This window comes from Convolutriloba macropyga, chromosome 1, assembly GCF_964194025.1.
Source record: "Convolutriloba macropyga chromosome 1, txConMacr16.3, whole genome shotgun sequence".
In the NCBI taxonomy this organism is placed as follows: Eukaryota; Metazoa; Xenacoelomorpha; order Acoela; family Convolutidae; genus Convolutriloba; species Convolutriloba macropyga.
In genome coordinates, this window is record NC_134468.1 from 33,544,709 (window position 1) to 33,568,346 (window position 23,638).

Genomic DNA, 23,638 nt, shown 5'->3' on the forward strand with positions numbered 1-23,638 from the left:
CAGACGATGAATAAATCGGAATTTCTCAAGAAGAACATGATATCAATAAAAATGTAATTGTTTAAAATGAAAAATTAAAACAAATATGCTTGTCATCAAAAGCTTGATTTGTTATAGATTTCCGCAAACTTTATTAATATGTGTATTAATTTGTAATAAATAATTGTACTAAATAAATGATTTTTGTAAAAATTGTAATACATTGATTTTTACAATTTTCTGCTTTGCTAAACAAATTGCAAAAAACATCAAGAGCTGAAAAATTGAAAAATAGAATAAGAAAAAACATCAAACTTACATATTTCATTGAAAATATTATGCGAAAAAGGACATTTGGAAAAAAAATGTTTTACTAAAACAATATTTTTTCAAAAAAAAAATAAATTAAAAATTTCACAAAAAAACTTCCAAAACTGAAGAAAGGTAAAACAGAAAAGTAAAAAACAACAAAATTCACATTTTTTGTTAAATACATAATGTAAAAAACAGAATTTTTGAAAAAAGTTTTAGAAAACAACATTTTTTAAGAAAAAAAAAATAATTCAATAAAAAATTTTTTAAAAAATTCAAAAACTGAAAAAATAGAAATAAAAAACAAAAATAGCATTTTTTGGTAAAAACTTTATGTAAAAAACGACATATTTGAAAGAAAAATTATTCTAGTAAAACTTGTTTGTTCAAAAAAAATTAAATTTTACATAAAAAATTCGAAAGCAGAAAAAAGGGAAAATAGAAAAATAAAAAAACAACACAAGTTGCATTTTTTGTTAAAAACCTTATGTAAAAAACGGCTTTTTTGAGAGAAAAATTATTCTAGTAAAACTTGTTTTTTCAAAAAAAAATTATTTAAAATTAAAATTTTACTTTAAAAAATTCAAAAACAGAAAAAGGAAAAACAAAAAACAACACAAGTTGCATTTTTTGTTAAAAACCTTATGTAAAAAAACGACATTTTTGAAAAAATTATTCTAGTATAACTTGTTTTTTCAAAAAGGAAATTAATTGAATTTCATATTTTGCATTAAAAAATTCAAAAACAGCAAAAATGAAAAATAGAAAAATAAAAAACAACACAAGTTGCATATTTTGTTTAAAACCTTATGTAAAAAACGGCATTTTTGAAAAAAAAAATTATTCTAGTGAAACTTGTTTTTTCAGAAAGGAAATTAATTAAATTTCATATTTTACAATAAAAAATTGAAAAACAGAAAAAAGGAAAAACAGAAAAATAAAAAACAACACAAGTTGCATTTTTTTGTTAAAAACCTTATGTAATAAACGGCATTTTTGAAAGAAAAATTATTCTAGTAAAACTTTGTTTTTTTCAAAAAGGAAATTAATTAAATTTCATATTTTACATTAAAAAATTGAAAAACAGAAAAAAGGAAAAATAGAAAAATAAAAAACAACACAAGTTGAATTTTTTGTTAAAAACCTTATGTAAAAAACGGCATTTTTGAAAGAAAAATTATTCTAGTAAAACTTTGTTTTTTCAAAAACAAAATTAATTAAATTTAAATTTTTACATAAAAAAATTGAAAAACAGAAAAAAAAGGAAAAATAAAAAATAAAAAAACATCAAGATTTACATTTTTGTTTAAAAACAGTGTGTAAAACACAACAATTTAAAAAAAAATCATTTTAGTAGAAAAGATTATCATTTGAAAAAATGATTCAATTCAAAACTTCACCTTAAAAAATTTATAAAAAACTGACAAGTGGAAAAATGAAGAGAAACCTCAGAGACACCGGTACCCCGGGGTTTACTCTGAAGTATGTTTATCATGAGACAGACGATGAATAAATCGGAATTTCTCAAGAAGAACATGATATCAATAAAAATGTAATTGTTTAAAATGAAAAATTAAAACAAATATGCTTGTCATCAAAAGCTTGATTTGTTATAGATTTCCGCAAACTTTATTAATATGTGTATTAATTTGTAATAAATAATTGTACTAAATAAATGATTTTTGTAAAAATTGTAATACATTGATTTTTACAATTTTCTGCTTTGCTAAACAAATTGCAAAAAACATCAAGAGCTGAAAAATTGAAAAATAGAATAAGAAAAAACATCATACTTACATATTTCATTGAAAATATTATGCGAAAAAGGACATTTGGAAAAAAAATGTTTTACTAAAACAATATTTTTTCAAAAAAAAAATAAATTAAAAATTTCACAAAAAAACTTCCAAAACTGAAGAAAGGTAAAACAGAAAAGTAAAAAACAACAAAATTCACATTTTTTGTTAAATACATAATGTAAAAAACAGAATTTTTGAAAAAAAAGTTTTAGAAAACAACATTTTTTAAGAAAAAAAATAATTCAATAAAAAATTTTTTAAAAAATTCAAAAACTGAAAAAATAGAAATAAAAAACAAAAATAGCATTTTTTGGTAAAAACTTTATGTAAAAAACGACATATTTGAAAGAAAAATTATTCTAGTAAAACTTGTTTGTTCAAAAAAAATTAAATTTTACATAAAAAATTCGAAAGCAGAAAAAAGGGAAAATAGAAAAATAAAAAAACAACACAAGTTGCATTTTTTGTTAAAAACCTTATGTAAAAAACGGCTTTTTTGAGAGAAAAATTATTCTAGTAAAACTTGTTTTTTCAAAAAAAAATTATTTAAAATTAAAATTTTACTTTAAAAAATTCAAAAACAGAAAAAGGAAAAACAAAAAACAACACAAGTTGCATTTTTTGTTAAAAACCTTATGTAAAAAAACGACATTTTTGAAAAAAATTATTCTAGTATAACTTGTTTTTTCAAAAAGGAAATTAATTGAATTTCATATTTTGCATTAAAAAATTAAAAAACTGCAAAAATGAAAAATAGAAAAATAAAAAACAACACAAGTTGCATATTTTGTTTAAAACCTTATGTAAAAAACGGCATTTTTGAAAAAAAAAATTATTCTAGTGAAACTTGTTTTTTCAGAAAGGAAATTAATTAAATTTCATATTTTACAATAAAAAATTGAAAAACAGAAAAAAGGAAAAACAGAAAAATAAAAAACAACACAAGTTGCATTTTTTTGTTAAAAACCTTATGTAATAAACGGCATTTTTGAAAGAAAAATTATTCTAGTAAAACTTTGTTTTTTCAAAAAGGAAATTAATTAAATTTCATATTTTACATTAAAAAATTGAAAAACAGAAAAAAGGAAAAATAGAAAAATAAAAAACAACACAAGTTGAATTTTTTGTTAAAAACCTTATGTAAAAAACGGCATTTTTGAAAGAAAAATTATTCTAGTAAAACTTTGTTTTTTCAAAAACAAAATTAATTAAATTTAAATTTTTACATAAAAAAATTAAAAAACAGAAAAAAAAGGAAAAATAAAAAATAAAAAAACATCAAGATTTACATTTTTGTTTAAAAACAGTGTGTAAAACACAACAATTTAAAAAAAAATCATTTTAGTAGAAAAGATTATCATTTGAAAAAATGATTCAATTCAAAACTTCACCTTAAAAAATTTATAAAAAACTGACAAGTGGAAAAATGAAGAGAAACCTCAGAGACACCGGTACCCCGGGGTTTACTCTGAAGTATGTTTATCATGAGACAGACGATGAATAAATCGGAATTTCTCAAGAAGAACATGATATCAATAAAAATGTAATTGTTTAAAATGAAAAATTAAAACAAATATGCTTGTCATCAAAAGCTTGATTTGTTATAGATTTCCGCAAACTTTATTAATATGTGTATTAATTTGTAATAAATAATTGTACTAAATAAATGATTTTTGTAAAAATTGTAATACATTGATTTTTACAATTTTCTGCTTTGCTAAACAAATTGCAAAAAACATCAAGAGCTGAAAAATTGAAAAATAGAATAAGAAAAAACATCAAACTTACATATTTCATTGAAAATATTATGCGAAAAAGGACATTTGGAAAAAAAATGTTTTACTAAAACAATATTTTTTCAAAAAAAAATAAATTAAAAATTTCACAAAAAAACTTCCAAAACTGAAGAAAGGTAAAACAGAAAAGTAAAAAACAACAAAATTCACATTTTTTGTTAAATACATAATGTAAAAAACAGAATTTTTGAAAAAAAAGTTTTAGAAAACAACATTTTTTAAGAAAAAAAATAATTCAATAAAAAATTTTTTAAAAAATTCAAAAACTGAAAAAATAGAAATAAAAAACAAAAATAGCATTTTTTGGTAAAAACTTTATGTAAAAAACGACATATTTGAAAGAAAAATTATTCTAGTAAAACTTGTTTGTTCAAAAAAAATTAAATTTTACATAAAAAAATTCGAAAGCAGAAAAAAGGGAAAATAGAAAAATAAAAAAACAACACAAGTTGCATTTTTTGTTAAAAACCTTATGTAAAAAACGGCTTTTTTGAGAGAAAAATTATTCTAGTAAAACTTGTTTTTTCAAAAAAAAATTATTTAAAATTAAAATTTTACTTTAAAAAATTCAAAAACAGAAAAAGGAAAAACAAAAAACAACACAAGTTGCATTTTTTTTTAAAAAACCTTATGTAAAAAAACGACATTTTTGAAAAAAATTATTCTAGTATAACTTGTTTTTTCAAAAAGGAAATTAATTGAATTTCATATTTTGCATTAAAAAATTCAAAAACTGCAAAAATGAAAAATAGAAAAATAGAAAACAACACAAGTTGCATATTTTGTTTAAAACCTTATGTAAAAAACGGCATTTTTGAAAAAAAAAATTATTCTAGTGAAACTTGTTTTTTCAGAAAGGAAATTAATTAAATTTCATATTTTACAATAAAAAATTGAAAAACAGAAAAAAGGAAAAACAGAAAAATAAAAAACAACACAAGTTGCATTTTTTGTTAAAAACCTTATGTAAAAAACGGCATTTTTGAAAAAAAAATTATTCTAGTAAAACTTTGTTTTTTCAAAAAGGAAATTAATTAAATTTCATATTTTACATTAAAAAATTGAAAAACAGAAAAAAGGAAAAATAGAAAAATAAAAAACAACACAAGTTGAATTTTTTGTTAAAAACCTTATGTAAAAAACGGCATTTTTGAAAGAAAAATTATTCTAGTAAAACTTTGTTTTTTCAAAAACAAAATTAATTAAATTTAAATTTTTACATAAAAAAATTAAAAAACAGAAAAAAAAGGAAAAATAAAAAATAAAAAAACATCAAGATTTACATTTTTGTTTAAAAACAGTGTGTAAAACACAACAATTTTAAAAAAAATCATTTTAGTAGAAAAGATTATCATTTGAAAAAATGATTCAATTCAAAACTTCACCTTAAAAAATTTATAAAAAACTGACAAGTGGAAAAATGAAGAGAAACCTTTTGTAAAAAAACGACTTTTTTGAAAAAAATGGGATAGTAAAAGAATATTTTTTTCAAAACAGTAAAAATTATGCAAAAGGTTTTCAACTTCTTTTCAAAAAAACAATTCTATCCTTAAAGACTTGTATGAGTATCTATTTCTAAAAATTCCTGCCAAAAATTCTTCTTTTAAATGACCAGGTAATCTATTATCAAAGGCAGCACGCTTATTGCAATATTCTGATGGGAAGAATTGCTGCTGGAGTTTGCTTCGAAATTGTCACTGTAATCGCTTTGCATCATCCAATATCAGCTGCCGGGAGTTTATTGCAGAAGCCAAAAAAACCCGCGTTCTTGAAAAAACATTTTATGAAAACAATCCTTTTTCGTCATTAACCGCCATTTTTGAGAAAAAAAACAGATATTACAAAAACAGGCATTTTTTGACATAAATTTTAATTCAAAATTGAACTTTAAATAAAAGTTAATTTCGAAAATGCATTTGTAAAACTCAAATAAATTATATTATCAAAGTATCAATTCAAAAGCATACATGAAACTCAGCTTTTTCTGAGTGTAAAAAGAGAATATTACAAATTAAACAGTCAATTAGTCACCTCAGGAAATAATAGTTTTTGGATCTGAAATTATACCGGAAATACAAACAGATAATCAGTCAAAGAAATAACTTCTCAACCTGTTATTTTAGTAACTATACAACTCAGCAGCTCGTCTCAATTTGCTCGATGGAGGACACATGTTGTCTTCGTTTTTATCACCATCTGAATTTTTACTTCTCACTCTTTCAGGGTTATTGACCTCAGGAGCCCTTCTCTTGACAGTCTTTTGTGTACAAGACGCTGGTTGCTCAGATTTGAGGGAAGTTTTTTCAGATATTTTTTCACTTGCTTCATTAGATAAAATATGATCTTGGTAATCTGTATAATCATTGAGTACAGGACTAAGGATGGTTACGGCAGACTTGATTGAAGTATTTTCAACACTCGATGCTCCTTGTACTTCTTTCAATGCATCTTGTCCAGTGTCTGTAGAAAAACACGCAAAAGGGACTGCCTGGTCAGATTTTTTGTTGTCTAACTTGGGGTCAAGTGCGTTCTCTTCTTCTATACTTGCGATAATACTCTCTGTCAATGACCCATTTTCCCACTCGTCACAATCCCGATCAGGTTTCTGCTCCTGCAAATTGTCATACTCGTCAGACACACACCAGAGAAATTTAAGTTCTCTCCTCAAAATATCCCAATTGATTTTCATACATTGGTCTATAGGACAACTCATAATCACAGAATTGTGCACGGACTGATCTGCTCAGTTCCATGTTGTCTGAGACTTGTAAAGTTGTGTTTTCGAAGTGATTCTCGTAGAAGTCTACAGTTGTCTGTTTGTATGGAACAGAGACTTCAGGCATATTCTCGATTGCAATAATGAAGACCAGAAGCTGCCTCGGAATTGAGAATGGAGGTTCAGCTACCCAGCCGAAGCACGTCTTCCTCTCCTTCATAATTGCTACATCATCATTGAAATCGGGGAAGAAGAAGTGGGCCTTAAGATTTTCGTTCAATTTCACAGATTTGATATTCATTATTTCAGCGTTTTTTAGGTGACGACGGTTGAACTCCTAAATAAATTGAAAATACAGATATTGAAAAAAACTTTCTCTCTGAAGAAATAATATGCTATTTGCGAATGAGTACGATGATTATAAAAGCCCATTGTTCTTTTTTTGGTCTGTTTTCATATTCTATTACAGAGGTGACTTACCTGGAATGGGAAATAGGAAGATATCCTAGAGATGAAGAATCTGCACTGAAAGGTTTATAACTGAAAACTTAGGTTTGTAGGAAAAGGAGATTAAAATTGTCTCCAAAAAAATGAAAAGGTCTAACTATAGCTAAGTTGTTGAACAGAACGAAAATAAGCGCAATGAGTTGAATTTTTGTTTGTGCACTACAATAAAAAATGACATCATTATGACGCTATAGTGACGTAATTATTACAATACTATGAGTAAGGCTTCAAGCACGTGAGCTGTGCATGCTTCGATAAAATAGGAATAATATCGTAAGTAGTAAGGATTATTTTATGTTCACATGAGTTCAGTGACCCCATACAATACATAGGTATCCCTAATTGAAGCAATCATATGACGTAGCTGGAGTAAATTTTGTTCCAAAGAGGTCAGTGGCCCTCTTACACAAAATGATCACGTAATTGTTCATAATGGAGAAGATAGTAGGACGTAATTGTTAAATTACGGTGATTGAACTTTTAACGATTAATTCTGTACAATAGCAATAAATTCGTGACAAATTTGTACTCATTAAACCTATATCGATCACCTGAAAAGATTCGCCTTTACAAAAGATGATCTCGAAAATTGATGTTTTAAGGTCACTAAATACTTGGATTGTTGATAAGAAATTAGAGAAAAACGTGTGATGGCCAGATTGTCCAATTCTTGATATTTTTTAGATAGATATTTGATAAAATTTTGTTTTTTTTTTGGTTGCAATTTGGGTATTTTTTGACAAGATTTCGCTATTTTGTGGTAAAAATGTGTATTTTTGCCGACACTTGTGTCTCTTTGTCTGGCAATTATTGAGATATTTTCACTAGAACTGGTTTCATTTTCGCAGGAATTAGGTATTTTTGGCAAAAATTTAGTAGATTGTGGTAATAAATGTGTATTTTTGCTATGAATTGTGTAATTAATGACTAGAAACAGATACTCTTGGGCCAGAGTTATTTTTTTTGACAACAGTTTGATATATTTTGGTAACATTTGGGTGTTTTTGACAATAATTGGATATTTTGAGCCACGAATTGGGTATTTTTTGGTCACAATTGGTTTTTTTTTGGTCAGAATTGGGTATTTTTTGGCCAGAATTGGGTATTTTTTGGGATGAATTGGGTATTTTTGCCAAGAACTGGGTATTTTTTGGGCAGAATTAGGTATTTTTTGGAAGAATTGGGTAGTTTTTGGCCAGAATTGGGTATTTTTCGGGAAGAATTGGGTATTTTTTGGCCAGAATTGGGTATTTTTTGCCAAGAATTGGGTATTTTTTGGGAAGAATTGTGTATTTTTGCCAAGAATTGGGTATTTTTTGGGAAAAATTGGGCATTTTTTGGGAAAATTTGGGTATATTTTGGCCAGAATTGGACATTTTTTGGGAAGAATTGGGTATTTTTTGGGAAAAACTGGGTATTTTTTGCTAGAAATTGGGTATTTTTTGCTAGAAATTGGGTTTTTATGCCAAAAATTGGGTATTTTTTGGGAAAAATTGGGAATTTTTCGACAACGATTGGCTATTTTTGGACAAGAATTGGGTGTTTTCGGCAAGAATTAGGTATTTTTTGTATTTTTTGGTATGAAATGGGTATTTTTTTTTCATTTTTTTTAAGAATAGGGTATTTATTAAAAAGAACTAAATATTTTTTACCAAAAATTTTTTTGGTTTCAGGTTTCAGAATCTAAAACTTTAAAAAATACAAACTTGTCCTCTTTTCACGACTTTTGAACTATGTCCATTGGATTCTGCTTTAAAAATTACGCTATAAAGATGTACTGTAACAAACAATTCCAAAAAAATAGTTTGAGGTTTCAGAAGCTGAAACTTCGGAAAAACCAAAAAGTGTAACTTCTTAGGGTTAAAAAATTGCCATCAAATGCTTTGTTTAAAAACAACATATAGAGAGTTGATATAGCATACCATTCTCAAAGAAATTGTTTTGTAGTTTGAGGTTTGAGAAACTAAAACTTCAAAAAACCCAAACCCATAATCTATAATTGACCGTGAAGTTACCATCATTGAACTCCACTTCGAAAAATACCCTCTGAAGATGTACTGTAGCATATATTTTCGACCAAAAAAATTTTAGTTTGAGGTTTGAGAATCTGAAACTATGAAAAAAACAAAAAAATTTTCAGTGATGGTTTTCTGTGCTTTAGTATTTTTCATTGAAATCTGTGTTAAAAAATTTCTAATCGATTATTAGAACAACCTTATTTGATTTTTTTAACGGTTTTGGTTTTTTGAAACTGAAACTACCGAGAAAAAACCAGAAACTACCAAAAGAAAATGCCAAAAAATCGATTTCTTGCATGCTTTCACATCATGAGTAAAATCAATTGAAAAAAAATTGACATTTTCAAAAAAAATCTTTCAAGAAGTTTTTTGAAAAACTTCCGATAATTTGACATTATTGAAATCAAAACGTCATTAATAATCAAAAACTAAAAAAATTTTTTATAATTGAAAAAATTATGCGTAAATGAAAAGTTTGAAAGTAAAAGTTCTGCTGATATAATTTATTTAGTAGATAAGATTAGCTGAAGTGCATTAGAGCGGATGCATTTCCCTGGGGCAATTAAGATAATTATCCCTCGTTAATTACGATAAGATGACAGGTCTATTGTTCTCACTCTCTTTTTAGGTACATCTTTGGAAATTGGACGAAAATAGGCTATACCTAATGTTAATACATAGGTACATCCTTTTACCCCCCCCCCCCCCCTGTCTTGCTTACATATAACTACTGATACGATTTCTTTGAAGAATAGGTCGTTTGAGTTATTCGTCCAGTTTTGATTTGTATTGGTGTATTCCCTGAACTGTTGTCATGTTTACCAAATGTTGAGTGAAAGATATAAATTACTAAAAATTGAGTTATTTGTAGACTTTGAAAGTTATTGTAGGAAGAGAGTGTCGGAAGTGCTCCACTGACTCCGAGCGGCACTCTCACTAAGACTAACGTCACATCCAGTCCATCAGCTGCAGCCAGCAAACCACCCGCAGCACCAGCTCCACCTTCGAGTGGGAGTGGAGGTGGAGGAGGAGGCATGGGATTCATGAGTGAAATGAGTGCTCTGTTAGCCAAGAGAAAACAGATGGCAGAGGTCAGATCTTCATTCCTTCCGCGTTTCGATTCAATTGTGTACTGCTATGATAATTGATTGCTCTCCAAAGAAGAATCATTGAAGTTTGAAGTAATCATTGTAAACGTGTTTGCCTTTTTTTGCTAAATTTTGGCTTGACAGTTTTTGCGCTTTTGTTCACACTTCAGTTCTTTGGCTTTTGAGTGATCTAAGTGGCTCTCGTTCTGAAATCAAGTTCGTTGGTAAAAGCGATTGTGATTGAATGGAAATCGAGGGCATTGTTACAGTGGTTAAGATGTGCAGCCGTGTGGAGCAGTTTGTTTGCACTCATAATACATTTCTAAGCTACACCCCATCTGCATTAATTTGCCCCCGCCTGTCGTTTGAGAGCAATTCATCCTAACTTGGTCAGTTTGTTTGTGCTGCAGTAATAAGCGAGTAGCATCGAATAAGGCTTTATGGTTTAAGCATTATGCTATAAGCAGAACTATGTAATGATGTTAAAGAAAGCAGGGTTTTGTTTAAAAAAACGAGAATTGAGTTATGAGAACTGAATTTTCTTCAATACTTTGACACCTAATAAGTAATACCGTTGCAAGTTTCTTGTAAATTTGATTTTCTGCACCATTTGTATGTTTCAGGGAGATTCAGCCTCGTCCGCCAGTCCTTCTTCACAGCCATCATCTACTCTCAAGTCAGGTAAGTAATTTTCCAAATATAAATTAACAAAATTTAGGTTTTACTGATATGCCAGTCAATGGCTGTAGCCTCGTCATGTGACAAAAATTACCGACAGTTTCTCTAACCATCAGAATGCACAGGTGAGCCCATTTGTTCTGTATTCAGCTGCCGAGAGTGTGGTGAGCAACAATGCTTCTTCAACTCCGCCTGTGGCTGTTGGATCTCTCAGACGCAAATCGCTAACTCCCGCTGCTTCACTAGCCTCTGCTCTCTCATCCTCTGCACTAATAGAGAGCAAAGACACAGCTGCTACTGTCGCCTCTTCATCCGCCACAGCTGCTACTACACCAGCTGCTGGAGCTGCTAGCTCTGCTGCTCTGGAGTCACTCAAACAAGAACTGCTGGCTACTGTCAGAGCCGAGATACAGGCGGCCAAACTGGAGATACTACAAGGTACAATACCTACTTGTTATCACGCATCATCAAGTAGCCTATCTACGTAATCGCACCTAATCTGCCTTTATTACCAAGGTGAAGGCGTTTGGTTTTCTCAGGACAGGGGTTTGGTTTTGGTGAACTTATTGTAGATGACTTTTTAGAAAGCTGCCGGCGTTGAAGTATCTTCCTTTTCTTCTATGTTGGCAAATTTGGCTTAGTTTTCGTATAAGTATTGAAAGTTTTCGCAGCGTTAGAAAAAACCTTTTCTGTTGGTTGTATATCCGGGCATTTCCAGGGATGTACACTGATGACCGTGACATAAGATTAATGATTGGCATACAGAAGCAAGTTTTCGCGAAATAGCCGAGATTAAGCCATCATAAATCAGAAAAGGCTTGACAATTTAATTTTTCTATCGGGTAATTCACAGAAAAGAAACCAACCAATTGCGTATGTGTAAAAATTAATTGCATTTATTGATTATAGCTGCGAAGCTGTAAGCTGAGCGAAGCTATATTGCGGTGCTCTTGGTTTTTTTACAATTCAAAGAATTTGAATTGTATTGGGGCGCTGTCTTTTTTTTAAGATCTGTTCACACATTTTCATGATTTTTGAAGTCAAATTGGAGTAGTGATTTTGGTCACGCCGAAACAGGAAATGGAGCGAAAAAGCGAGTGGTTTTGCGGCGTGAATTTTTTCGCTATAATTTGAAAGTAGAGTGAGAAAACGGTGTTTGAACAAAAATTCGGTTTCTCGGTAGCAGTTTTTTGTTCACATGCGGCAATTGCACTCTGATTTTTACTGTTTTTTCGATTTTTTGGATCGGATTTTTTTCTAACTGGTTTTCCCAATCCATTCATAGCTCATTCTAGGCCTAGTTTTTTGTTTGAATTAAATTTTCATTCTCGCTAGGGTTTTTTTTGTTCACATGCGGCATTTTGATATTGATTTTCTGTTTTTTTCTTATTTTGTTTGTTCTGATTTTCTTAAAATGTTTTTCTGAATTCACTCATAGTCAATTCTAGGTCTAGTTTTTCTGTTTAGTCAATGAAAATTCTTTGAATTGTACGTCAGGACTTGTCCTGCTATGTTTTTTTGTTTCGTCGTCTGACGCTCTTTTTTCGTTTTACATTTGTTCACACAGCAAAGCTGAAAAAGTCAAATTTTCTGAATGACTTCCTCCTCTCACTAAGGGCATTTGCGCGCGTGACGTAATTTCTAAATAGCTTTAGCAAAAGTTTTTAGGTTATTTGGGAGATTAGATTTTGATTATACGTGACTTACCTCACTCAATAAAATTACTTTTGCACTTTAAAACTTAAGTTTAGTTTGAATTTGTTTAAGGTCAAAGGAACTCATATGTGCAGTAAAGGTCCCTAATAAGAGGCTTCTGTGGAATGAATTTTAACAAGCTTTATTAATTTATCGCTGAATGTTTTTTACCTAGTTTTTGAGTTGCGTCGATTTTTCAATTTAAATCTGTATCTGTTTCTATCTCTATTATATGGCACGCAGGTCTATTCTTTCGCAGCTATTCCGGCAATCTGCCGGCTATGTTTTCGACTTTTCAAGTTATGTTGAAAGAACCATCGAAGATGTTTCAGATTCAAATCTACTTCAAATCAGCTTTCACGTTGCTCTAAAATGAAGTTTCCTACGATCATTTGTATTGTTGTGAACGGAGCGTGGCTATATTACGTCGTATGAGCCTCTTCCTTTAACATTTTTTCACTATAAAGTATGCACGCCGCTCTTCAACTGCTTTTATGTGCGTAACGTCATTTGTTAGCCTCACTCTGCAAGGGAAATTATAAGGTCACTGCATGTTACTTTAAGCCCTTAAAGGCCATTAAAGTAGACCTTTATAATGAAGGCCTGTGAAAATAAGGCTTCAGGAGTGGACTGGAATACGGAATTATGAAATAAGGAGTAATTTTGTGCGCGAAATATTGTGTTAATGGTTTTTTAATAGCAGCCGTCAGACTCTTATCGGCTACTATTTAAGCGCTCTCCTTTTTTACAATCCAATGTATTGTATTGGTGCACTGTTTTTTACGACTCGATGATGAATATTGGAGAAGTCTTTCTTTTTGATCAATTTTATTGGAGTGAATATTGAAGTAGAAAATGAAACGCGTGAAAAATTTAGAGTGGTTTGAGTGTTGATCAAAATTGGAGATTGGAGTGAAAAGAGTGATTTTATGTTCATGCCGATGTTTTCTGCAGCGAGAAGTTGATGTGTGTATAAATTTTCTGTAAGCGAGCAAAATTTTTTGTTCACGAATGGCTTCATCAAGCAGTTTTTCTTGGTTTAGACTATTTTTTTGGGTTAAAAGATAGGCTATGTTAATCATATAACTGTTTGTATTTATAGTGCTTCCAAGTTTTTTGGTTATTTTTCCTAGTTTTATGGGAATTTAGATGTTTTGCTGTTTTTTAGGCTACTTAAGCAAATTAGTTGCCCATTACTTTGTTTCATTGCATTCATTGATTCCTCATTGGTTCATTGAATTGATGCCTATTGCTCAAAATTGTTTTAGGTGTCAATTATTTCAGTTTTGATGCTATGAAACAGTACATTTTGGAGAATTTTGACATAAAATGGAGAATTTTGAAACTCTGTCAATTTCTTGCAGTTTTTCTATTTTTATTTAGAAGTTAGACAAGTTTGTCAGCTTATTATGGCTTTCCTATGGTTGCGTAAAAAATTTTGTTATTTTTAAGTTGGTTGTCTTAAAACTCATTTTCATTAGTGACTGGTCTCACCGGCTGCTAATGAGGCTCATAAAATTGAATTAATTGTTTCAGTTTATAGCTAATGCTTTCTATGACTTTGTTTTACAAATTGTTTTAAAAAATGTTGATCAAATTTGCCCATTTTTTTGTTAATTTAAGTTGTCTAATAACTGCTGTCTCGTTAATGATAAGTGTTGTGGGTTGCTAATCGGAAACAAAATACATTTTAATGTCTTGAGTTCATAGTGGTGTTTTTTCTGACTTGTAAACTATTTTTCACATTGAATTGTTTTTGAGCCATTGTGCGCTTTCGTAATGGTATTGTCTTTAGTCTCAAAAATAACGGTTGACCTCAACGGCCCTGTGGTGCGGTGCACCGAAACTGGCCGAAAGATTTAAAAGGTAATTATAGAGTAAAAAACAACTTGACGTTAGTCGGTTATATTTGTTGGTATTATATTCAAGTATTATATATCAAGTGAATTTTTCAGGCTTGACTTCTGAATTGTTGCGTGATCTCAATTGCGTTTATTCTGAAGATTGTTTGCTGCTAACTTAGAGGCGATTTTTAGTGCTGAAATTGCAAATGTTATATAGCTCAGTGGTTGAGGTCCGAATGGTGTCCTGTAGTTTCCAGGCTCGAAACCCTGTGGGGTCGGGATTATTGATACCATAACATTTCTGAGCAACACCGCTCTTCATTAAATTGCCACGCTTGCCTTTGTAAGCCCAGTATTTAATTGTCATCGGCTCAATATTTAATTGTGAGACATAGGCTCAAGTGGCTTCTATCAATTTTTTAATCATGATACGTTCCCTTGAAAGTTGGCAATATTTGAAAATATTTGCATATAAGTGGATAACGAAAGTTTTATTCGGTTGCTGTTTTTAGCTATCCGGGCGTCGCAGAACCGATGAATTTACTTGGACTGTCATAACGGATGATCCTCTCAAGTCAATCTTGTTCCCTTTCCGCTTGCACGCACGTCACGCCAAGGTCTGTGCAATGGATGGTGTGTCGCAATTAGGAAATGTAGCCAATCAAATCTTTCTTCATCCAAGGTCGTTTGTACAAGACGAGAGCCTGGTGGTAAAACTGCAAATTACACAAACTTCTCACTATTTATTGATATCCATTTTCCACTTTTATTTCAATCTGATCGAATGCGTATAGTGATTATTTTCTTAACCCCAGTTGTCATATTCAGTGTCTGCTGCTATAAAATTCTATCAATCTAATATGCCTATGTCCCGTGCAACAATAGTTCAGTTTTATCTAACTGATCCGATTTGGTTCGTGTGAAAATTAAAAAAAAGTTGACGCCTGTTTTAGCAATGAATATCTGTGCAGATTAATAGTTGATTTCTGTTGATCAGATACATTTGATAATTGCGTAATGTAATGATTCTGTTTGAGGCTTTTGGCATCAAGTGCAAAATACGAGAGGTGCTAACTTTGTGATTTTTTCTGGAGACACGGTTTCTTTTTTATTCCTCGTATCTTGAGCACCCAATGTACTGCTAAGCCCAGATAAAATTAGTTCCGATCGATTTCGGCTATTCATTTTGTTTTCGAACGAATTTTTCGATATTGTGCATTGGGCAGCTAAAATGACGTTGATTTTATATGTAGCCTAGATGCATAATAGTTTCATCTTTAAGGTAATGGCCACGTTCGGAATCTGACCATTTTTTATTGAGTCCCACCGAAGCACCAAATACATTAAAATGTCAAGCTTGTCCTCGGAATTGACAGAAACTGCTGGCTATTAGCTTGGTTATTTATCGCTTTTTGTTAATCAATTTGATAACGTAAGAATCGATTCCCTAAACAAATGGGAATCTGTCATTAAATTGTTCAACATTTTGTAAGTGCGACCTAATCATTTAAATTATATCTGTTCAAAATTTGAAGTGGTTAAACCATCTTTGTACATTCCTGCCCTTATATAAACGTAATCGAGAGCTGTTAATGACGTGACGTAAGTACCAATTGTGTAACACGATATATTATTGTACCTTCAGAAGTTTATTTTTACAAATCCGTGTTGGTCCATGTGTTATATATTAAACTTTTTTGCTGTCTGCGGTCGGCTATTTTGATCTGATCTTGCCAGCAATTGCCTCTCCTTATACTCAGTTCTATATTATATAAGAATCTAGATTTGCGCCTAAGCCTATGGCTGAGATAATTTCTACTTGGTCCATAAAATCCAGTCAAAAATTGTCTCACCTTGTGCAGGAGACAATTGTTGAAAAGATCCTTTTAATTATAGAAGTGATAGTGTGGAATTGTTGCATCTTCTTAATTTTTGTACAATACAATTGTGATGATTATGCTGGTGATTATTCTCTACTTTTCTATAAACATGAGCTGCAGTAACCAAATGTTCACAAACTGAACTTAATGCAGCACAACAGTCGGTCTTTTGGGCTGATTTGGGTAGTTTAAAACCAATTGCAATACTTGGCTTGAAAATGGGTAAAAATTAGTCTATCTTGTTTTTAGATAAGTTAATTACTTCTTTCCATATTTACTGATTACTTTGCATAGTTTATGCTTTTTGTAAATTACATGCTCAATATAAATTTTCATTTTGCCTTCCTTTTAAACTTTAAATAAGGCGCCGCTTTGTTAGCCGGTTCCATTTCAGCGAGTTTTGGTATGGTTTCACAGCTGTTGTTCGATCTGATGTGAATGATTGTAACTTTTCGTGACTGTAAATTTTTCGTGACGGCATCGAAGCTGTTCAGAAAACGTGATGTTAGTTCTAGTTGTTCCAACATTTTTCCAGAATGGGGTAATGAATGTGCGAACCCGGATTTTTTTCAGCACTTAAATTTCATTTTCTGTTCACGCATCGTTTGTAGCAATTATTAGTGCTGAGGTATTTTTGCGATTTTTCGCTTGACAGATTTTCGTCTGACCCATTTGACTTTTTTCCCTCAAAAACGGGATAAATAGGTAGCGTTCGGAGGGCATTAAGTGGCCGAGCAAATCCCCTGGAGCCTAACGCTTTACTAGTCTCCAAGTATGTGATTCACCGAAACTGTTTTGAGACAATTTCAACGTGTGAAGGGCGGTTCTTAGTCCTGAAAAGTTGACCCGGGTCAGTCACCCCCACCCAAACGCCCCCCTCCACCCTCTTCCAACCCCAGCCCGGTGATTATAACCCACTCCAGCTCTCCCACAACCCTACCCCATCGCTTGAACCCCCCGTAGCTGTAAAGGCTCAAACCAAATTGATGCATCCCGAAGCCCGGTTGCATATTAACGAAACCCTCCGCTGGGCAGTTGCTTGAGAGCAATTTGACCGACGTTAGTTCGATTTGAAGAAGAAGAGTATGAAAAAACCGAAAGGAGAACCGCTAGGAACAGAAAATGGTCATTTGGGATTGGGATTTTAGAAGACGGAACAATGGTGACTTCAACTGTATTAACAATGCTAACCTTAACAGCCGTTTTCCTTTCTTTCAACTTCATTAACATTTGACAAAGTGGTCTCTTCGAGACGTTTCCGGAACTTTTCCGACTTTGTGTTTTACAGATCTTTTCACGATTTTTTATGATTTCTGAGGTCAATTTGAAGTAATGATTTTGGTCACGCAGAAACAGGAAGTGGAGGTGAAAATTAAAGTTTCAATCTAATTGTAGAACAATATTAGAAACCGTTCTTTGAGAAAAGTTCGCCTGCTCGAAAGTTTTCTTTGGTGCACCTGAGGCAATTTCATTTTTTAATATCACTTTTTAATAATCGAATTTCTCTATTAATGGTTTTTCCAAAGAATAATTTTTCCAATATCTTCATATTCCACACTAGGTGTATTGAGTTCCAACTTAAGTCTCAACTTTCACCATTATTTTCTGTTTCACCTCACTCTCTTCTTCAACTTTTCAACTCAATGGAATTCAATTTTCTTTCATTAGTTACCCAGTAGAATATGGTCAAGGTCTGAAGAAAAAATGCAAAGAAACAAGATAAACCGATATATCCGGGGTATACTGCATCAGGTTGTCAAAGTTCATTAGAGTGACTGTTAACGGGCATTAGTTATTAATCTTTTAGCTTTAGCTTTGCTGCCTAATTATAAATTACTTCAATATCGAACTGAAACTGTGCACCAAATTAGGACACTTTTTGTTAAATCTTGTCGTTTTTCATCTCTTCTGTTTCCTTTTTTTTCCATCCCAATGTGCGTTAGCAGGTCAAGGGGGCTGTTTTTTGGCAATTTGAGGCTTGATCTAAATCTATCAGGCGAAGTCACAGCGATTAATTTATTTCATCATCGCTCTTATTTGCTTCAAAATTTTTAATTGCTCGCAAGCGAAGTTTGTAGCAATGATATTAGTCCTGAGGTAATTTTTATGCAATTTTTGGCTTGACAGATTTGTGTCTGACACATTTGACTTTTTTCCCTCAAAGACGGGATAAACAGGTAGCACTAGGAGGGCATTAAGTGGCCGAGCAGCTGAGCCTAACGCTTTACTAATATCCAACAAAGTGATTCTGCAAGACTGATTTTGGACAATTTTAAGGTGTGAGGGCCGGTCCTGAGTCTTGAAAGGTTGACCCCCCTCAGTCAACGTCACCGAAACGCCCCCGTCCAACTTTTTCCAACCCGATGATTGAACCCCACTCCTGTACTCCCATAATCCTACCCCATCGCTTGACCCCCCCCCCCCCCGTAGCTGTACTCCGCTCACACCAAATTGTTGCATCCCGAAGCCCGGTTGCATATTAACGAAACCCTCCGCTGGGCAGTTGCTTGAGTTCAATTCGACCAACGTTAGTCGGTTATGTTTAAAATTTTTGTTCGATTTTAAGAGGAACAGTATGAAAAAACCAAAAGGACAATCGCTAGGATCAGAAAATGGTCATTTGGGATTGGGATTTTAGAAGACGGAACAATGGTGACTTCAACTGTATTAACAATGGTAACCTTAACAGCAGTTTTCCTTTATTTCAAGCTCGTTAATAGCCAGGTTGCAATAGCTGTAGCCTATTTGAGCTCAGCATTGTTTTCTACGATTCTAAGAGCTTGAAATAATATGGTGCCCTATTTTGTGTGACTACATGTGGCGTTATTATTTGCTGTTGTCTTTTGAAAAAGCGCGAGTGAAAAAGCTGCTGAAGTTCGGTGAAGTTGGTTTGGCGAAAATTTTTAAGAGCGGTGCAAAAAGAGTGTCTATTTTGTTCATGACTTTTTTGAAACAGCGAGAATTGTATCAAGACTTTAAAACGTTTGCTAATTTAGGAGATAATACTGTTCATGTGCGGTTTTTCAACTTTTTTTGTTTAATAGCTGCAGACAGTCTCTAAACGGCTATTATTTAAGCGTTCTTTTACAACCTGAAGTTTTTGAATTGTTTTGTGCACTATCTTTCACGACTCAGGAGGAGCCTTGGGGAAATGTCTCATCAATTTTATTGGATTGAAATTGAAGAGGAATAGCCGCAAGTGCTAATAGTTGAAGTGGTCTTGCTGCAGCAAAAAATTCCAGTGCGGAGCGAAGAAAAATAGATTTTTTGGTCATAACTATCTTGTCGCTGGAGAGAGAGAGAGAGAGAGAGAGAGAGAGAGAGACGCTGAGGTGTGACCAATTCTTTTACGAGAAAAAGTTTTTTCGCGGGCAGCTTTTTCAAGCACATTACACGGCAGAGGTATAACCCAAATTTCCGCCTTAGTAAAAATCGCTCGAAAATTAGTTACATAAAATGAATGATATTAGGAGACGTCCTTGGTACCTTCTTTTTCGGAAAAGGGGTTGCACCATTTTTCCGAATTAAAAATATTTTAAGATTGTAAAAAAGGTGACAAGTTTTGTAGCACGTTTCCGCTCATTATAGGTATCTATTATTTGCGTTAAAAATATCTCTAATCCTCAATTAAGCCTAATTCAAAGCGCGCGCATTTTGAGCATGCAAAAGTGATTTAATACTTTCTAATAAGCACTTTATTAAAGATTTAATTGAGGTTTATAAAGCTTTCAAAGAATTTAAATACAAACAACTTTAAAGACAAATTCGAAGAGCTGAGCCATTGATTTTTTTCCCGAAAAAGCCCTCACTCAAAAAAGGCTTTGAATATCGTAGTGGGACTGGACGATTCTGTCAAAAAGGATTAACTGATAATTCTAGTTATGTGAAATACAGAGTAAGTAATCATTTTCTAAAAATAGCTGAAAATAATAGGAAAGAAAAGAAAAAGGAATTAATTAATAAAAATTACTTTTAATCAAGATTTATCAAGTTCAGTTCACTAAGTGGCTTTATATAACAAACTCCCAGAGTACTGCCAACAACCCGGTCCCTTTTTCTAAAAATTTTTCAGGAAGTTTTATTTTGTTTTTCCTTTAGCCTCTTTTCCTCGGCATCTCTCTCCTTCTGAGCTCTTTTCACCTCCCAGTTTCACCCTCCGACAGTTTTGCTTCTTCCTTCAGCCTGAAAAATCTCTGCCAATAACAAATAATAAATTTGATAAAATGGCATGGAGCCTCCCCTGTGTAGATAGAGTTTAGGACAAAAAAATTACTGCTATAGTTAGCCAAGGAAAAAAGTTAGATTTTATACGGAAATTTGCGAATTTTGCAAATAACGAATTTGAAAAATTGGTGCGGTTCATTGGGTCAAGAAACTGTCCAATTCCAATCAAACCTGGCGTGGAGTATCCCATGTTACATAAAAGGTAGAACAAAAAGAATTTTTGCTATATCTGGCCTAGGAAAAAAGTTAGGTTTCTATACGGAACTTTGGCAAATTTCGCGAATAACGTATTTTAATTATAGTTATTTTTGATTGGGTCATAGAGTTGTGCAAACCGAACAAAACATGGTACAGAGTATCTTCTGTATACATAGAGCGCAGAACAAAAAAACTGTTGCTTCATTTTGCCTAAGGAAAAAGTTAGGTTTTCTTACGGAAATTTGCAAATTTTGCGAATGACGAATTTTGGAAATTGTTGTTTTTGATTGAGTCATAGAGTTGTACAATTAGAACCAAACTTGGCGTGAAGCCTCCCCTGTGTACAAAAAATTGTACTATACTCTGCCCAGGAAGAAAATGTTTTTTTTTTACGGAAATTTGCAAATTTTGCGAATAACGAATTTTAACTATAGTTATTTATTTCTTAGTAATTTAAACGATTTATAGTCAATTTATTATTTTATTATTCATTTTTTTTAGTCATTTATTTATTATTATTTATTCTTCATTAAATTTTAATTATTTATAGTCATTTTTTAAAATTATTTATAGTCATCTTAATGTGTTTTTTAGTCATGTAACGATTTGTTATGCTTTGTTTTGTTTGAAGATTAGGTTTGAGCCTTGTTTTTTTGCTAGTGCACTTCTCAAAATCTTCTATAGTCGCTTGTTTGTAACTCTGCCGTAGCCGGTCCCCAACCCGGCTAAAAGAAGGAGGAAGGGAGCACAACCAAAACATACTGGAAAATCTCAAATAGTTTGTTAGTTCAACTGTTGATTTTTTTCGACAGTATTTCACTTAATTCACCTATTTCAGCTCTTGAAACATCCTCTAATCAGATTGTGCGTTTAAAGTTGTCTATGATGAGACTTTCGTGCGTTTAATGTTGCCGATTTCTAGACTTTCGTTCGTTCCAACTGGTCAAAGATCAGACTTTCGTGTGTTCAGATTTGTCTATGTCCAGACTTTCGTGCGTTCAAAGTTGTCTATGATCAAACTTTGCTGGGTTCAAAGTTGTCTATATGCAGACATTCTTGCGTTCAAAATTGTCTTTGTCCAGACTGTCGCGCGATCAAAGTTTTCTATGTCCAGACTATCTTGCATTCAAGCTTGTCTATGTCCAGACTTTCATGCGTTCAAAGTTGTCAATGATCAAATTTTCGTGCGTTCAAATTTGTTACCAAACAATCACATTGAATTCATATATTCTGAAAAGTATATTTTGAGAATATATATTCCAAAAAAACCTGTTCAGATAAAATTAGGTTCCTTTGATGTGGGTTGTAGCTCTATCTCCCTTCTTGACTAAGAGAAATTTGATTCAAGCCTTTAAATAAAAACTTCTGTTATCACACAGATTTCAGCAGTTTTGAGCTTTATGACAAATTGTTATATATTCCATTGTTTATGTATTTTCTGTCCAGGAAGGAACGTTTTACGCCAAATTGGGTTAAACTAAAAAGGATGGATTGCGAAATCGTCTGCAAGTTTATATTATATGCTTTGATAAAAGAGAAGTGTTTCGTTCTGGTAAAAGCTGTAGATTTAACTTATCTTTTAAATGTTTTAGTTTCTGACCCTTTTCTGTTGCTTTAGTGGTTCTTTAGGTCCATTTTAATGATCATTTTCATAATAAAAGTTGGATAGCTTTTCTTCTAGATTTGGAGGCCAATAGATATTGGTATACTCTGCCTCAAGAAATTCAGCCTCTTTTATTGAAAATATCTCACTTGTTTGATTGATTTTTGGTTTCCTGGCGGTCTGATTGATTTTTGCTTCTCTAAACGTATCTAAATCTAAAAAGAACAATAGTTTGCACAATTATGGGTCCTAGAAATCAAGAGTTGTCTTTCGTGGTCGAAAATTCTACCCTCGAAAACATTTTCTAATTTTACAAGCTTCAAAAATTAGTTTTTTTCAAAGTTTTCACGTTTGTAGGCTCTAATTGGTTACTACCAAGTATATGAAGTGTTGCGATGAGCCTAAACAGCCAGAAATGTTGATTTTGAAAACTTTTTGAAAGTTTTAACTTTTTTAAAAAATTTTTTCGGGAAGAATCTATCACATCTACGTTCGGCTCCCCGTAGCACAATGTGTTGTTCCTGACCGCTTTCTCTTGCTTTAATGGTTCTGTATGTCCTTTTTTAATACTGTTTTTTAATAAATCTTGGATCGAAATCCTTTCAGACTTCGTTTTCCAATTTTTTTTCAGATTTCGTTTTTTCAATTGCGTCTTAGAGTTGCCGAAAGCTGACAAAAACCAACGTAGAATTCCCTCTTTTTGCGTAAGTTGTAATGCAAATATTGTGTTTTGATATAGCTCTACTAGAAAAATTGTTAGTCTCTTAGTTGTTCCTAATCCTGTGTGTTTGTTTGCAAATTTTGTTTTAAAACGCCGTTTTTTTTCAATCGGGTCTTAGAGCGGTGGAAAGCTGGCGAAATTCGACTTAGGAGTCACTCTGTTTGCGTGAATTTGGATTGAAAAACACTTTTTCGGAATAGCTCTACTTGAAAAAAGCTCGCTACTTAGTTGTTACTAATCGCTCATTTGCAAATTTTATTTTAAAACGTCGTTTTCTCAATTGGGTCTTAGAGTTGCCGAAAGCTGACGAAAAGCAACGTAGAAGTGCCTGTTCTTGCGTAGGTTCTAATGCTAAAACAACTTTAATTATAGCTCTAGTAGAAAAAGAGTTCGTCACATAGTTGTTCCTAATCGCTGATTTGAAAATTCTATTTTAAAAGGTCGTTTTTTTTTCAATCGGGTCTTAGAGTTGCCGAAAGCTGACAAAAACCAACGTAGAAGTTCCGCTTTTTGTGTAGGCTCTAGTGCATAATTTTTTTGTTATAGCTCTCCTATAAAAAAGTTCATCACTGGTTCCTAA

General features: G+C 31.8%; 3 protein-coding genes across 3 annotated transcripts in view; 2 read left to right on the plus strand and 1 right to left on the minus strand.

Moving 5' to 3' along the window:
• Nucleotides 1-11,023, minus strand: part of LOC142338063 (solute carrier family 22 member 15-like) — a 31,136-nt gene extending 20,113 nt beyond the window's left edge. Inside the window, exon 1 of the mRNA XM_075387699.1 lies at nt 11,004-11,023. The gene's annotated coding sequence lies outside the window, so the exon portion shown is untranslated. The remainder of the gene's footprint in view (nt 1-11,003) is intronic.
• The window catches only part of LOC142338043 (uncharacterized), a 210,096-nt gene extending 193,443 nt beyond the window's left edge, over nt 1-16,653 (plus strand). Inside the window, exons 9-12 of the mRNA XM_075387679.1 lie at nt 10,018-10,218; nt 10,839-10,896; nt 11,044-11,331; nt 14,945-16,653. Coding sequence (XP_075243794.1) covers nt 10,018-10,218; nt 10,839-10,896; nt 11,044-11,331; nt 14,945-14,970 — 573 coding nt within the window. The 3' untranslated portion in view covers nt 14,971-16,653. The remainder of the gene's footprint in view (nt 1-10,017; nt 10,219-10,838; nt 10,897-11,043; nt 11,332-14,944) is intronic.
• The window catches only part of LOC142338034 (DNA replication licensing factor mcm5-like), a 409,068-nt gene that overhangs the window by 266,634 nt on the left and 118,796 nt on the right, over nt 1-23,638 (plus strand). The window lies entirely within an intron of this gene.